This window comes from Chenopodium quinoa, unplaced genomic scaffold (assembly GCF_001683475.1).
Source record: "Chenopodium quinoa cultivar QQ74 unplaced genomic scaffold, ASM168347v1, whole genome shotgun sequence".
In the NCBI taxonomy this organism is placed as follows: domain Eukaryota; kingdom Viridiplantae; phylum Streptophyta; class Magnoliopsida; order Caryophyllales; family Amaranthaceae; genus Chenopodium; species Chenopodium quinoa.
Genome location: NW_018745403.1, coordinates 1,359,377 through 1,373,719, shown reverse-complemented (window position 1 = coordinate 1,373,719; position 14,343 = coordinate 1,359,377). Strand labels below are relative to the sequence as shown.

At 34.1% G+C, this 14,343-nt stretch overlaps 1 protein-coding gene across 1 annotated transcript; it reads left to right on the top strand.

Moving 5' to 3' along the window:
* Positions 1 to 4,546: 4,546 nt before the first annotated feature.
* On the top strand, positions 4,547 to 4,995 carry LOC110713090 (uncharacterized mitochondrial protein AtMg00240-like). The gene is made up of 2 exons (XM_021891551.1): positions 4,547 to 4,889; positions 4,934 to 4,995. Exons 1-2 carry the CDS (start codon positions 4,547 to 4,549, stop codon positions 4,993 to 4,995), a joined length of 405 nt encoding a protein of 134 aa, XP_021747243.1.
* The last annotated feature ends 9,348 nt before the right edge of the window (positions 4,996 to 14,343 follow it).

Below are 14,343 nucleotides of genomic sequence, written 5' to 3'. Positions count from 1 at the left end.
TGTGATAAGGGAAACTCTGTAAGTTTTACTTCTGATTCTTGCTAAACATCAACAACAAGTCAGGAAAGGTTGTTCTTGAAGAAACTAGATCAGAAGAGGTAACACATCTACTGTTAACCTCAACTTAATCCCAAGGAACAACCTTACATGACTGAGTGTTGTTGAGGATTATCCCCTACTATGGCATAAACGTTTTGGACATGCTAGCTTTTCACTACTTGACAAACTAAGGTCAAGGAACCTAGTTGTAGGATTGCCAACAATTAAATTCCTACAGAACAAAGTTTTTGAAACTTTTGTGAAAGGAAAGCATGTTCGTTCATCTTTTAAACTGAAGAAAATGGTGAGCACCATAAAGCCTCTAGAATTAATCCATATGGATTTGTGTTTCCCCATGAGAACTCAAAGCAGGAGTGGCAAAAAATATGTGTTGATTATTATTAATAATAATTCTAGATTTACTTGGGTAATTTTTCTTGCTAGCAAAGATGAAACCTTTGATGAATTTGTTGCCTTTACTAAGAAAAGTGTAGAAAATTAGTGGCCGTTCTATAATCCATCTCAGATCAGATCACGAAACTAAATTTGAGAACTTCAAGTTTGATGAGTTTTGTAGGGAAAACGGAATGAACCACAACTTCTCTACTCCAAGAACTATTCGAACAGCAAAGCTTACAGAGTTTACAATAAGAACTCAACGTGTATCGAGGAAAGCATTCACATAATCTTTGATGAACACTACTAGAAAACAGGCGATTTCCGAAGGAAAAATTTCGTCGGAAACACCTCGTTATCCGTCAGAAGCGATTGTCAGAAGAGGTTTTGTAGGAAAAAAGACCTTTTTCGATGGAAATTCTATCGAAACCAGTATTCCGAAGGAATTTTAGTCGTCGGACAAGTTTCTCCGGCCTGGGAAGTCCGTTTGAAATTTCCAACGGAAAATATTCTACCAGAAAGTTCCGACGGAATTTCCTTCGAAAAATGCTATAAGAAAATAAAAAAAAAAAATTATGGCCGCACCACCGCAACTAGCCCCACACCTACACGTTCACCACCACAAACCCTACCACCACCAGCCCCACCACACCACACCACCTCAAAACACCACTATTCCCCACCCCACACCACCTCAAAACACCAAAAAAAAAAACAAACAAACAAAATTTACCGAGGAAAAAAAATAACCCAAAAAAGCGATAATTACCGAAAAAAATCCAAACCAGTAGATATACATATTTGATTGGAATTTCAGTAAAAAAAAACGACAATTAACTATGATCATTACTATTATCTAATAAATTTATAAACTAACATTACACTTACATAAATAATTAACTATAATCATAAATGTTCAAAAAATAAAACAAGATCTACAATTTAACCTAAATTAAAACAAGATCTACAATTTAACCTAAGTTAAAACTAGATCTACAAAAAAAACCTTGAGATGCTCGCAACGGTGGCAGTCGTTTCGCGATGGTGTTGTTGCGGAAACCTTGAGATGCTCGCGACGGTGGCTGTTGTTTCGCGGTGGTGTTGTTGTGGCGGTGCGCTGTTGTTTGCGGTTGATGTTGGTGGTCATTGTTGTTGCGGTGGTGGTGTTGTTGATGTTAATGGTGGTGTAAGATAGAAAGAGGGGAAAGAAGAGGAGAGAAGAAAGAGGCGGTGGTGGTGGTTATTGTTGCGGTGGTTAGAAAGAGGGGAAAGAAGAGGAGAGAAGGAAAAGGCGAGATAGTGAAGAGGAAAAAAGAGCAAAGAGAAGAGGAGAGAGAAGGAGAAGGGGAAGGAGAGAGAAAGAGAAAAGGGGAAAGAAAGAGGCGGAAAGAAAAACGGTTGGGGGGCCGTATTAGGGTTTCGTTCTTTTAAAGGGTTTTTTTTTTGTTTTTTGTTAAAAAAATTATATTCCAACGAAAATTCCGTCGGAATAAAAATCTGTCGGAAATAGTAATTTTCGACGGGAAAATCCGTTGGAAAATGCATATATTCCGACGGAATATAAATCAGTCGGAAATTTCGGTTTTTCCGACAGAATTACATGATCGTCGGAACCTATCCGTCAGAAATCGACTTGTAGTGGAAATTAACCAAGTTGTGAGTGTACAAGAACAGGAAAAAGATGATTTTGAAATTGGATTAATTCAAAACAGTGATCCAGATGAAGAAGTACATTGAAAAGAGCCATCAACCATCCCACCTCCTGAAGAAGTGCCTCAACCTGATCCAGAAGGTGGAGAGGAGACTTAAGAGAATGATACAAATATAAACCATGGAAGCATCAAAAGTCACGTACACCCTCTAAACAAAATCATTGGTGACTTAGGAAGAGAAACTCAGACTCGGTCTCAGTTGAGGAGCTTATGTGCCTTCCATGCATTTCTATCAATTTTAAAGCCTCGAAATCATCAAGAAGCCTTGGGAGATGCTGATTGGATTGTTGACATGCAAGAAGAGCTGAATGAGTTCGAGAGAAACAAATTAAGTATGGCATCTGGAGCCCAAACCAAAGGACAAGAAAGTCATTAAGCTCAAATGGGTGTTCAGGAACAAGTTAGATGAGCATAAAACAATCATAAGGAACAAGGCTAGACTGGTCGTAAAAGGCTATAATTAAAAGGAAGGTATTGATTTCGAAGAAACCTTTGCTCCAGTAGCTAGACTAGAAGCTATTAGAATTTTAATAGCTTTTGCTTCTTTTATGGGTTTCAAATTATATCAAATGGATGTGAAATGTGCTTTTCTAAATGGTTACTTAATGGAGGATGTTTTTGTTTAATAGCCTCTTGGTTTCGAAAATCCAAAATTTCTAAATCATGTTTTTAAGCTTGATAAAGCTCTCTATGGGCTTAAGCAGCTCCAAGAGCCTGGTATGAACGGCTCTCAAAGTTCCTTCTAAAAAACGATTTCAAAAGAGGAAAAGTTGACAAAACTCTTATCTTAAAATCTCAAGGAACTGATCTTTTAGTTGTTCAGATTTATGTTGATGATATTATATTTGGAGCAACTAACAGTGTTTTGTGCAAGTACTTTACTGAACTAATGGGCGGTGAATTTGAAATGACTATGATGGATAAATTAAATTTTTTTCTTGCATAAAAAATAAAGCAAACATCGGAAGGAATTATGATTCATCAGCAGGAGTTAGGGGTGTACAAAAACTGGACCGAACCTGAAACTCGACCTGAACCGGACCGGACCTGTTGATTCAAGTCCGGTCCCGGTCCTTGAAAATAAGCGATTTCGGTTTTCCGGTCCGGATAAAAACCGGAAAACCCCCGTCCGGACCTGAAACCCTGAAATTATATTTTATATATATATATATATATATATATATATATATATATATATATATATATATATATATAAGTTGATATTTTATATATATATATATATATATATATATATAAGTTGATATTTTATATATATATATATATATATATATATATATATATATATAAAATATCAACTTAGCAAAACCCCAAATCTAATATCAGAGTTTCAGAGTTGTAGGGTTGTATCTCAAATTCTCTCTTCTCCTCTCTCTTCTCAAACCCTAGATTTAATCTCCTCTCCTCGCCCAACACCGACAACCACCGCAAGAAAACCACAGCAACAGTCATTACAACAACTTTCGGCAATTTGGCGTCAACCGCAGAAGCCATTACCGCAACAGTCGTTACCACCATTTAGCGTCGAAATCTTCCGGCAAGAAAACCACCGCAACAACCACTCCTTCTCCTTCTCCTCCTTCTCCTTCATCTCGGACCCAAGAAAACCACTGTGATGGGTGGCTTTTATTTTTTAATTTCAGATTTTTATTTTTTGTTTATTCATTCGTTAATTTCCAGATTTTGATTTTTTATTCGTTCATTCGTCAATTTCCAGAATTTTAATTTTTTGTGGATTTTAATTTTTCTTTTTTTGTATTATTCAATTTTTATTGTAGATATGTTTTTGTTCAATTTGTATATTAGATCTGTTTTTTTGTTAATTTGTGTATTCAATATTCTGATCTCCCTTTCAAAGTCGTGAACTCTCGACTTGTCTGCACATTCAGATCACTTGTGTAGTTGTGTGGATTGTGTTTCGCCTGTGGATCATGTTTTGCTTTTTGTATTCTCAGTTCTTGGAATATGATGAAATTACGAGTGCATAAGTGAAATATTAGTGGGCTTTTGTGGTTGAATATCAGTATACCACTAGAGGCACTAGTCTTCATTTGTACATAATTGAAATGTAAGTTCTGCGTATGGATTATATTTTTTAGTTTTAAGTTACTCTCGGTAATCAAAATATATATATATATATATATATATATATATATATATATATATATATATATATGTACACAACAGGTTTGTTCAAGTCCAAACCCGGACCGGAACTGATTTTTCAGGTCTGACCCGAAATCGGACCTGTTGAATCAAGTCCGGTCTCCGGTCCTCAAAAATCACCGATTCAGGTCCCGGTCCAAACAGGTCCGGTCCGGTTTTGGACCAGTGTACAGCCCTAGCAGAAGTATGTCAAGGAACTTCTGAAGAAATACAACATGGAGAATGCCAAAACAAATCACACACCCATGGGAATAACAACAAGACTTGAGGAGGATCCACAAGGAACAAGTGTGGATCAAACCACTTACAGAGGTATGATTGGTTTATTGTTGTATTTAACAGCTAATAGACATGACATTTTGTTTAGTATTGGACTATGTGCTAGATTTCAATCAAATCCTAAAGAATCACATCTAACTGTTGTTAAAAGAATTTTGAGATACCTCAAAGGAATAGATGACATGTGTCTGTTCCATCCTAGAAGTGATGACTTTGTGCTTAGAGGATTTACTGATGCTGACTATGCTGGTGACTTAGTCAACAGGAAAAGCACCTCAGGTATGGTCCAGTTCCTTGACAAAATATTGTTGCCCTGTTTACAGCTAAGGTAGAGTATGTAGCTGCTCTCAAGTTTTATGGATTAAACAACAGTTCCGTGACTTAGGAATCAAATTTAATTGAATTACCATTTATTGTGATAATACTAGTGCAATTTGCATATCTAAAGATCCAATTCATCATTCAAGAGTCAAGCATATCCATATAAGGCAACATTTCCTTAAGGATAATGTTGAAAAGGGCTTGATTAAATTAGATTTCTGCCAAACTGACAATCAAATTGCAGATATTTTAACAAAGCCCTTAAATAGAGAAAGGCATGAGAAGATGAGAATGGAACTTGGGATGATTGAGTTATACTAAGAAAATGCATCAAGTTCCCCCGGGTATAAAACCCTAGCTGACGTGCTTTAAATAAATATACTGTGCACAAAATTGATATGTTTAAGTACATAGTTGAGATATGTCTGTGAGCAGGAACAATATTTTAAAGTATGTTTATTGGAATAGATTATGAAAATCCCTAGCTGATTGCATGAGCCATGTTGAATTTTTCCATGTACCAAGTTGCATTCACAAGTCCTTTTCGTTCAAAAATATTGGATAAAATTTGTTATGCTTATCTAACGCTCAAAATTCCGATTCTTCTTATCAAACAAATTAATCTGATGAATGCATCTAATATTCATCTCTATCTTTTGTTCAAAAAGTTACCCATATGCACCTTATTTACTCAAACACGGTTTACGCTTCCTTAAGAAATAAATATGCATCAACTCATCATTATTCACCTCACCTACTCCAAACGACACATCACTTCACCGATTTACCTCCACCACAAAAAGATGCCAACCACACCAATTTTACACCGCTCAAAATTCACCACATCACAACCGATCAAAATTTCTCTCCTATGGATATCTCTCCAAAAACAAAACCTTAACCAAGGAAATCCTGACATTACCCAAGACATCACCATGGAAATCCCACCGGAAAAACAATCAGAGGAGATCTCTGAGCCTCCAAAGCTCAATACTCCATCTGAATCTCGCTCCTCTCATAAGAGGAAGAAAGAAGAAGTGTAAGAAGAGGAGATAAGCATACCAGAGATGGGAGTTCCTTACAGAGAGAAGACTCCCGCCATGAAAAGGCTAGAGAAGAGTGTCGAGCACTTTGTGACAGGTTTGGTACTTAATCTACCTTGGTGTAAAGCTGTTAAACTTTACGAATTGCTTGATTTGCTTGAATTTCAAAATTGGATTTATTTGATGAGTGAATGTTTTAATCGAAGCATGTATGTGGATGCTTTGAAGGATTTATGTAAGAATTTCTCTTATTCTAGGGAGTTGAGGTGTTTAAAACCAAAATTGAGTTTGATGATGTGTATTTGGCTGAGCTGTTTGATGTGCCTAATACAGGTTATGATCTGTATTTCAAAAACACCATCCAAAATCCCATGCCTGTGCTGACATTGATGACATTGTGGAATGGTTTGGAGGAAATCCTGAAGAAACTTACATCAACCATAACCTGTTCAGCCCAATTGACAAAATTATGTTCAAATTTGTGTTCAATGACGTAATCCCCCGCTCTCAGAAAAGAGATGCAGCCAATAAGCTTGATGCAACCCTCATTTACTGCCTAGCTAGAAAAACCCCTAGCTATCAACTTCCCTTCCATTATGATTCAACACCTAAACCACTATGTTCCAAAAGGTTGGAAGGTGGGATATGCCAACCTTCTCACCACTGTCTTTGAAAGGTTTGGCATTTCTCTTGCCAACTCAGAACCTTTGCCTCTCAAAATTACCGAATACATGCAACCCATATTTCTTCATAACCATCATCTCCCCATAATGAATGGGTGTTTTGAAGCTGTGAAGGTGGCTAAGAAACCCAAAGAAGTGGGAACATCAGCTGCGGGGGAAGTTGGAGGAGAACTGGCAGTTGGGTTGATTGAGAAGGTTGTGGAAGATATAAAAATAGAGACAAAAGGTGATCAGGGTGAGGAAGATAAAGAGAGTGTAGAGGATGTGTCTGGAATAGGGGAGAAGAAGAGAAAGAGCTTGAGGTTGATGAAAAAGAAAGAATTACCAGCTAGGATACCCCTTTGCATTGACCTTTCTATTGCCTAGGAGGAAATGCAGAAGATTCATACACTAGTAGAAAAGGTGACATTTGCTACGGTTTATTTAGGGGTATTTGCTACGGTTTTGAACCGTAGAATTAGTGGGCGTAGCGAATAAGGAAAACTATTTGCTACGGTTTTGAACCGTAGCAATTTTAAGTATTTTGCTAAAGCGTTTTTGCATTATTTGCTACGGTTTTTTTCAAAAAAATTGTAGCCTTTTGCTATTTTATGCTACGGTTTTTTGTCTAAATCGTAGCATTAAGTGGCCCAAATAAATTTTAAAAAAAATTATTTTTTTATTTTATTTATTTATTTGCATTTTTAAAGCTTAATTAATGATGATTGTATAACATATACATAAAAGAAACCATTTTCATATAACATATTGTAATTATACAATGTAAACTATATATTAACAAATAAGGCTGGCAGCCTATGCAACAAATGAAAACAACAACATCAATTTTGGACAGCAACATCAATTTTGGACAGCAGCATCAACAACATAAAACAGTGGCAGCATGGGCAACTTAATCATTCTATGGTCTCTGTTCAGTCTTCACAATGTCTATGCTCTACAAATAGGTATATGTAAATAAGTTTGTTTTTGTTTGTATTTGCTTAGTAGTTCAATTCAGTAGTTTTAATTTTTTCTTAGTAGTTCAATTCAGTAGTTTTAATTTCACTTCGTTTTTTTTTATTATCTTTGTTTCCTTGTAAATAAGTTTGGTTTGTTTGTCATCATCAAAAAGGGGGAATATTGTTAACCTTATAATTTTGATGATGACTCAGCCTAACTTATTTACTTACTAATAAGTTTTTTATTGTTTAAGTGTATGATCAGAAGCTTTGACTAGGAGAAATGAGATGTCTTGAGAGGATACCATGAGAAACAAGATATCACAGGGCAAAGTAATCCAAAAGAGAAGAGTTCCCTAACAGAAACTGGTGCATTAGAGTTGGAGCCTTGAGAAGAGAAGTTCCTCTAATTTGAAGGAACCAAAGCTTTTAAGAAGAAGTTTCATTAGAGAAGATAAGTTCCCTAAAAGGAACAGAAAGTGTCAGAGTAGATGCTTCATCAAAGAATCGTGAAGACTAAAATATTTTTATGTTTTAGGATTTATATAAGTATGAGAGCTAAGTTTATAACTAAGTAGTTGTGTGGAATGAGTCTAAAAGATATTTTTATAAGAAGCTTAGTTTTAGGAAAACAGTTAGTTTTTATTCTTATCTTTTTTAGAGTTAAAAAGGATTTTATGTTTCTCTTTATTCGTGAATTATATTGCTAAAATAAAGTCTATTTTCATGTTTTCCTATTTTTGCGGACTACTCTCTGTGACTTAGTCCATCCCGTGTTCTTGCGCATTAAGGAGCATCATGCCCTGGTTTTTAGTACATGATCTGCTTAGTGGGTATAGAACAGTGGCGTCAAGATGAAGCAACAAAAAGCGTTTTTCCTAGGCTAAGTAAATCTATAAATAGCAAGTTATTTCAGTTAGAAAACTTCACCCTTGCTCAAATATAATTCTATCTTTTATTTTCTTAAACTGAGCTAAGAGTCCTATTCCACACTAGCGAATTATAGTGTTCTTATGTTCTTATACTAGAGTTAATCTTTCCGAGTTGTATTTTGGGAATTGGGGAGTTTGAGTGAACTCTGTTTTAGCTTTGAGTGAAGCTAGGAGAAGAGAAGAGAGAAAAAGAAAGAGAAAGAGAAGAGAAGAGTAACAAGTTGAGAGACTTGTTGGTTGGGGTTTTGAGTTCGTTGAGGAACTTGAAGTAAGAGTCTTTAGTTTGTAATAGGCCATTGCCCTATTCTAGTAAAGAGTCTTTTCCTAAAATCCCTTATGGTCGTGAGTTTTCTCTTTGCTTAGGGTCAAGGAGTTTTCCACGTCGTAAAATCTCTCTTACACTTTTGAATTCCTTAAGCTTAATTAATTGCTTTATTTCCGCAAAAAGTTTGACTGATTTTTCATACTACTATTCACCCCCCTCTCTTGTAGTATTCATTGAAACAACACATAATGATACTCCTTATCATTTAATCAATTATAATATCAAAATATAAAATAATATTTATGGATAATAATTTATTGTTGTGTAGGGAGTAGAGACGTTTTAATTGGTTAAAAAAAAAAAAAAAAAGTAGTAGAGACGTTTTAATTGTTAACATAGGACTTTGAGTGTTGAAAAGTTAATTAGCTAGATAATACAATTATGAATAAAACATTCCTAAAACGTACAAATCTAACAATATTAATTTGATGTTAGGAATACCCTTGATTATTACAGAATTACTATAAGAATAAACGAGGTAGTGTTTTTTTTTTATTATCAAATACTGTGTATATTTTTTAAGGTGAGATTAAACAAATTTTATACAAGTAACTGAATGATCAATTAAGGCAATGAAGGAGCAAGAACACTAATGTCTAATCTATAACTAGATGATGGAATAGAATAATGAAGAATAATTCATTTATATCTTAACTATGTTATTCTTGTGCAATGCACGATTTTAACAATTGAATTTTATTCATTTATTTGGATTATAATTTAACGTAATAAAAATTGTTAATATTTTCATTAGATAAATTGGGATAAAATAAAAGACATGATGTTAATTTAAATATTCTAATTACATGATATGTTATACAAAGTACTTCATATATACTTTTAAATAAAATTTCTAATTCATAAGACAATGATTCAAAATTAGCTTTAGTGCTTTTTCTTTTTAACAAACAATAGAATATTTAATAAGGAGTCGAATTGAAGACTCAAATTCGTACAATTACTAATAAATTATAAGAGGAAATATAGGATTTCAAAAGAAGGAAAATAAATAAATAAATAAATAAATAAAGAGAGGAAATATAGAGTTGCTAGGAACATTAAAGAGAAATGAAAATGTCAATTTTATTACTCTGTTAGAAATTGTGTAGTTAGTCAATCAACATACAATTGAATACCCTTCCAAGACACTCTTGAAAAGAAAAAAAAAAAAAAAAAAAGATTAATGTCATTATTAATCGTTTTGGCGGAATTTTTTTTTATATGAAGTTGACATATAGACAGTAGTTATGTTAATGGTTATTACTTAGTTATTGTTATTATAGACTCTTGTATAGGTATCATAGGGGTGAAGATCTAATTTCATCGGCTCTACCCATCTTTCTACAAAATTTTAATCCTTTTCTTGAATATAAACAAAACATCTATACATCCTTGTTTCATTGATTGCACCTTATTAAAATTGTTTCTAAGGGCAGATAACAATGAAACTAGTCAGGGCATATTAATCTAGTTCTAAAGAAGTTTTCTTAACCAATTGATCATAAGAGGTTTTTTTTTTTTTTTTTTTAATTAATACTCCCTCTATTCTTATTATTTTACCCCATATTCAAAATTTGGGTCAACTTTTAATAAATTTGACCATAAATTACCATTAATATTTAAGAGATAAGATAGTCATGTAGGAGCTTGTTGAATTCGTCTAATTATATATTTTTTAATATTAAATTTTTATAAATTTTAAGCTTATAGAAATGAAAATATGTACTTTTTAACACGCGTATCAATGATCATAAAAAGTCTAATGAGATAAAAAAAAAATAGAGATAAAGCGAGTACGTCGGTCTATTATTAGCAATCTTTTTACAGTTACCTTCTATATTGCGTCATTGTGTGCATGGACGCATGAATTGTAAGGTGGCCTTTTTACCAAAGAAGACAATGGTACAATTTTTAAAGACCACACGATTTGTAAGGTGGCGTTTTTACCTTTCAAAAGCCCCAGAACATTGAAAAGGGTAACCCAAATTCCCCTTTACATTTTGGATTTCTTGTTTACTACTCAAATCTATTTTATTCAATACTCTATCCATTCCGTAATAATCGTAATACTTTTCTTTTACATCCGTTTCATAATAATTGCAACACTTTCTTATTTAGTAAAGACTCACTATTATTATTTCTCTCTCCTACCAACCCCTCTTTCACACATATTTTATTATTTCTCTCCCCTACCAACTCCACTTACACTACTTTTTTTTTTATTTATTTCTTTCTTCTATTAACTATACTTTATATTATAAAAAAATTTCTTGTGATCCCTACGACCCTACCCTATAATTTTTCTTTAACTTTGTGCATGTCTTACTATTGCGATTATTACGAAACGAAGGAAGTAAGTTGCTAATACATTTTAGCAATCTTACATTCTTACTCTTCTTATTTGCACAATATTTACACATTTTTCTCATTAACTTTATCCATATTGTTATTACTTAGCGAAGGTTGTTATATGTAACAACAAATCAAAATACTTTCTCCGTTTCTCAATATATGCATCTATAAACTTACTTTGTCTATCTATATCCTAGGATACATGGACACTTCATCTAACTGTTGTGTCTGTGTCGGGCACCGTGTCAGACACCGACACTTGTTGGGCACACGACGATACGTCTCGGAAAGTGTCCTACTATGATATGGTCTGTTGTGCTTTGTGACACGTCACATTATCTTTTCAACTTTTTTTTAATGAGAAAATTTAAGTAAAGCAAAGATAAATAAGGTAATAGTTAAATAATAAGAAAAATTGTCAAGAATAAAACGACCTTTGGCCGGTTTTCAAAAAATAAAACGACTTATTGATTATTCCGAAATAAAACGACCTTTAACACACTACTAGAATCCGGTCAAATTGCAACAGTTTTTTTACAACCGTCATTAAACCGGTCGTAATATTAGAAATCTACGACCGTTTTTTTACACTCGCAATTTTGCGACCGTTTTGAAATCAGTTACAAATCTGCGAGCGTTTTTTACCTATTAAACGGTCGCAAGGGTATTTGAATAAATTTTTGTAAGAAAATACATATCGAAAATAATTTTAAAAAAAAGGGTATAAAAAGGCATCCCACATCACCCTGCTCTAATTTTCTCACGCCGCTCCTCTTTTTTTTCTTTCTCTTTTCTCTTCTCTTCTCTCTCTCTTCTCACGCTGCTCCTCTCTTTTTCCTTTCTCTTTTCCATCTTTCCTTTTCTCCTCTATCTATTTCCCACCTTCGTTCTCCTCTTTCTCTCTCATCCCCTCTTTTCACCATCACAAGCCCACCAGCCGAGCCCGCACAAGTAAGAGCCCTAAAGAAGTCACAACCACCAGTCGAGCCCAAAAGAAGTTATGACCACTAGTTGATCCACCGTCACAAGCACGAGCCCATAAGAAGTCAAGGTTTCCTAGATCTGATGTTTAATTTAAGTTAAATTGTAGAACTAGTTTTATTTTTTCTAATTTCTGATTATAACTATTTTTTTATATAATTGTAATTTTAGCTTATAAATTTTGGAAACACTAGTAGAAAAACTTAAATTAGCACCGCCAAATGTGCACCGGTTTTTAAAAGATGCGAAAAAATAGGCGGGATTGAGGGAAAGAGTTTTCGCACCGGTTCTAACCAAACCGGTGTGAAAAATGAGTTAATAGCATCGGTTCGGTTCGAACCGGTGCGAAAGCTATTGTTAAATAAAAAAACCCCCGGTCTGTATATATACTCTTTCTTTCTCTTTCATTTCCTTGATCTTTCCTCCTCTCTCATCTGCCTCTCTCTCTCCTCCATTGAAGCGTACTCGAAATTCTCCATTGAAGGGCCATCTGAACTTTCTCTCAGCACTTTTCTCAAACTCCTTCTTTCTCCTTCGATCTCCTTCTCCATAACCACCACTTTCCCTTTCCTTTCTTCTCTCTTTCGATCTCCTTCTCCTTCTTTGTCCGAAATCGGCGTCATTAGAACCAAGCACAACCACCATCGCTGCCGCCGTCAATTTTTCCTTCTTTCTATTTCCCCTCTTCGTTCTTTCTGTTTCCCCTCTTCCTTCTTATCTCTCTCTTCTCTCTCCTCAAACAAACCCTAATCTACTGAAGAAATCGGCCTTGAACAACCTGCTGCCCTCCTTTGAAAACCGGCGTCAATTCGAACTAAGGACAACCATCATCGAAGCCGCCTTCTATTTCTTGAATCTACAATATTGGAGGTTAGGGTTTCTGGGTGCGTCTATTTTGAATCAATTCGATGTGCATGAGTCTTCAACAACAACAAATTCGAATCAATTTTGAACCAAAAATCAGAAATTCGAGGTCAAGGTTTCTGGGTTATTTAGATTTGCGTTATATTTTGGTCTTTTGGTCCAATTATTCATGTTAAATGCTTTGAAATTTTGGGTTTAATTGATGTAACATTGTTCGAAATTTGTTGAAGATGGCTAGAGCAACTGATACCAACAACAATGGAGGTAATAACGCTTTTAATGAAGATAAGAAGCCTGCTCCTAATCAAGCTACGCATATCAATCTCAAGGTTAAAGTCTAGTAAATATTTTTAATTTTTTTGTGATTCTTTTGATTTTTCTGTGAGTTTTATTTTGCTTTTTTAGGATTTTTGTGTCAATTTTGTATTTTCTTAGGTTAAAGGATTTATCATTCCGTAATTGTAGCTGATGGGTAAATGTAGCTGTAACTGATGGGTAAATGTCTCTGTGAAACCCTAATTTATTTATCATTCCGTTTTTTTTTTTTTTATAAATAGTAGCATGTTTAGGGTAGAGGATTTGTTTGTGGTTGTGACTGTATGCCTATAACTTCAGTTGCTGGCCAGGATGGATTTTGATGATATTTGTGTTGGTGTTCGTTGATGTTGTGTGGTGGTTGTTGCTTACTATGTGTAGCTTGTGTTATTGTTGATATCTTTGCAATTTGACATTTGAATTCCTCGTTTTACATATGTGTTGAATTTACTTCATTGCGAATTTTGAATCTACTTGTATTTATCAAATTTAGGGAAGAAATCGATCAAATTTAATAGTAAAATGTTGAAAAGAAATTCCTCGTAACATCGTTTGATTCATTGCTGATTAAATTAATTGATTGTTAAATTCAGTTAGTTTTCTTTGGGATATTCGACTTTCTTGCCTTTAAATGAACTTTCAAAATGTATGAATGATAATTTTAATACTTAGAATGATATTTGGCCTCAAAATTTCGGTTTAGATAATGAAAGAATAAATCAAATTAGCTAACTAAATTGTCAATATTTCTATTTTGATAGCTGATAATCATTAGTCCAGTTGTTTTGCAATGCATTTCGATTATGAAGGCTGATTGTTTTTGTTCGAACCTTCATATCACCTATAGCAACCGCCTTTTAGTAACGTTGGGGTATTGTTGATGTTAAATTGTTGATGTGGATGCATAACAAGATTATTAGGTTGAAAAGATGTTGTTAGTTGTAAATAAATAATTTTTTCTTGTTGAGCATTTGGA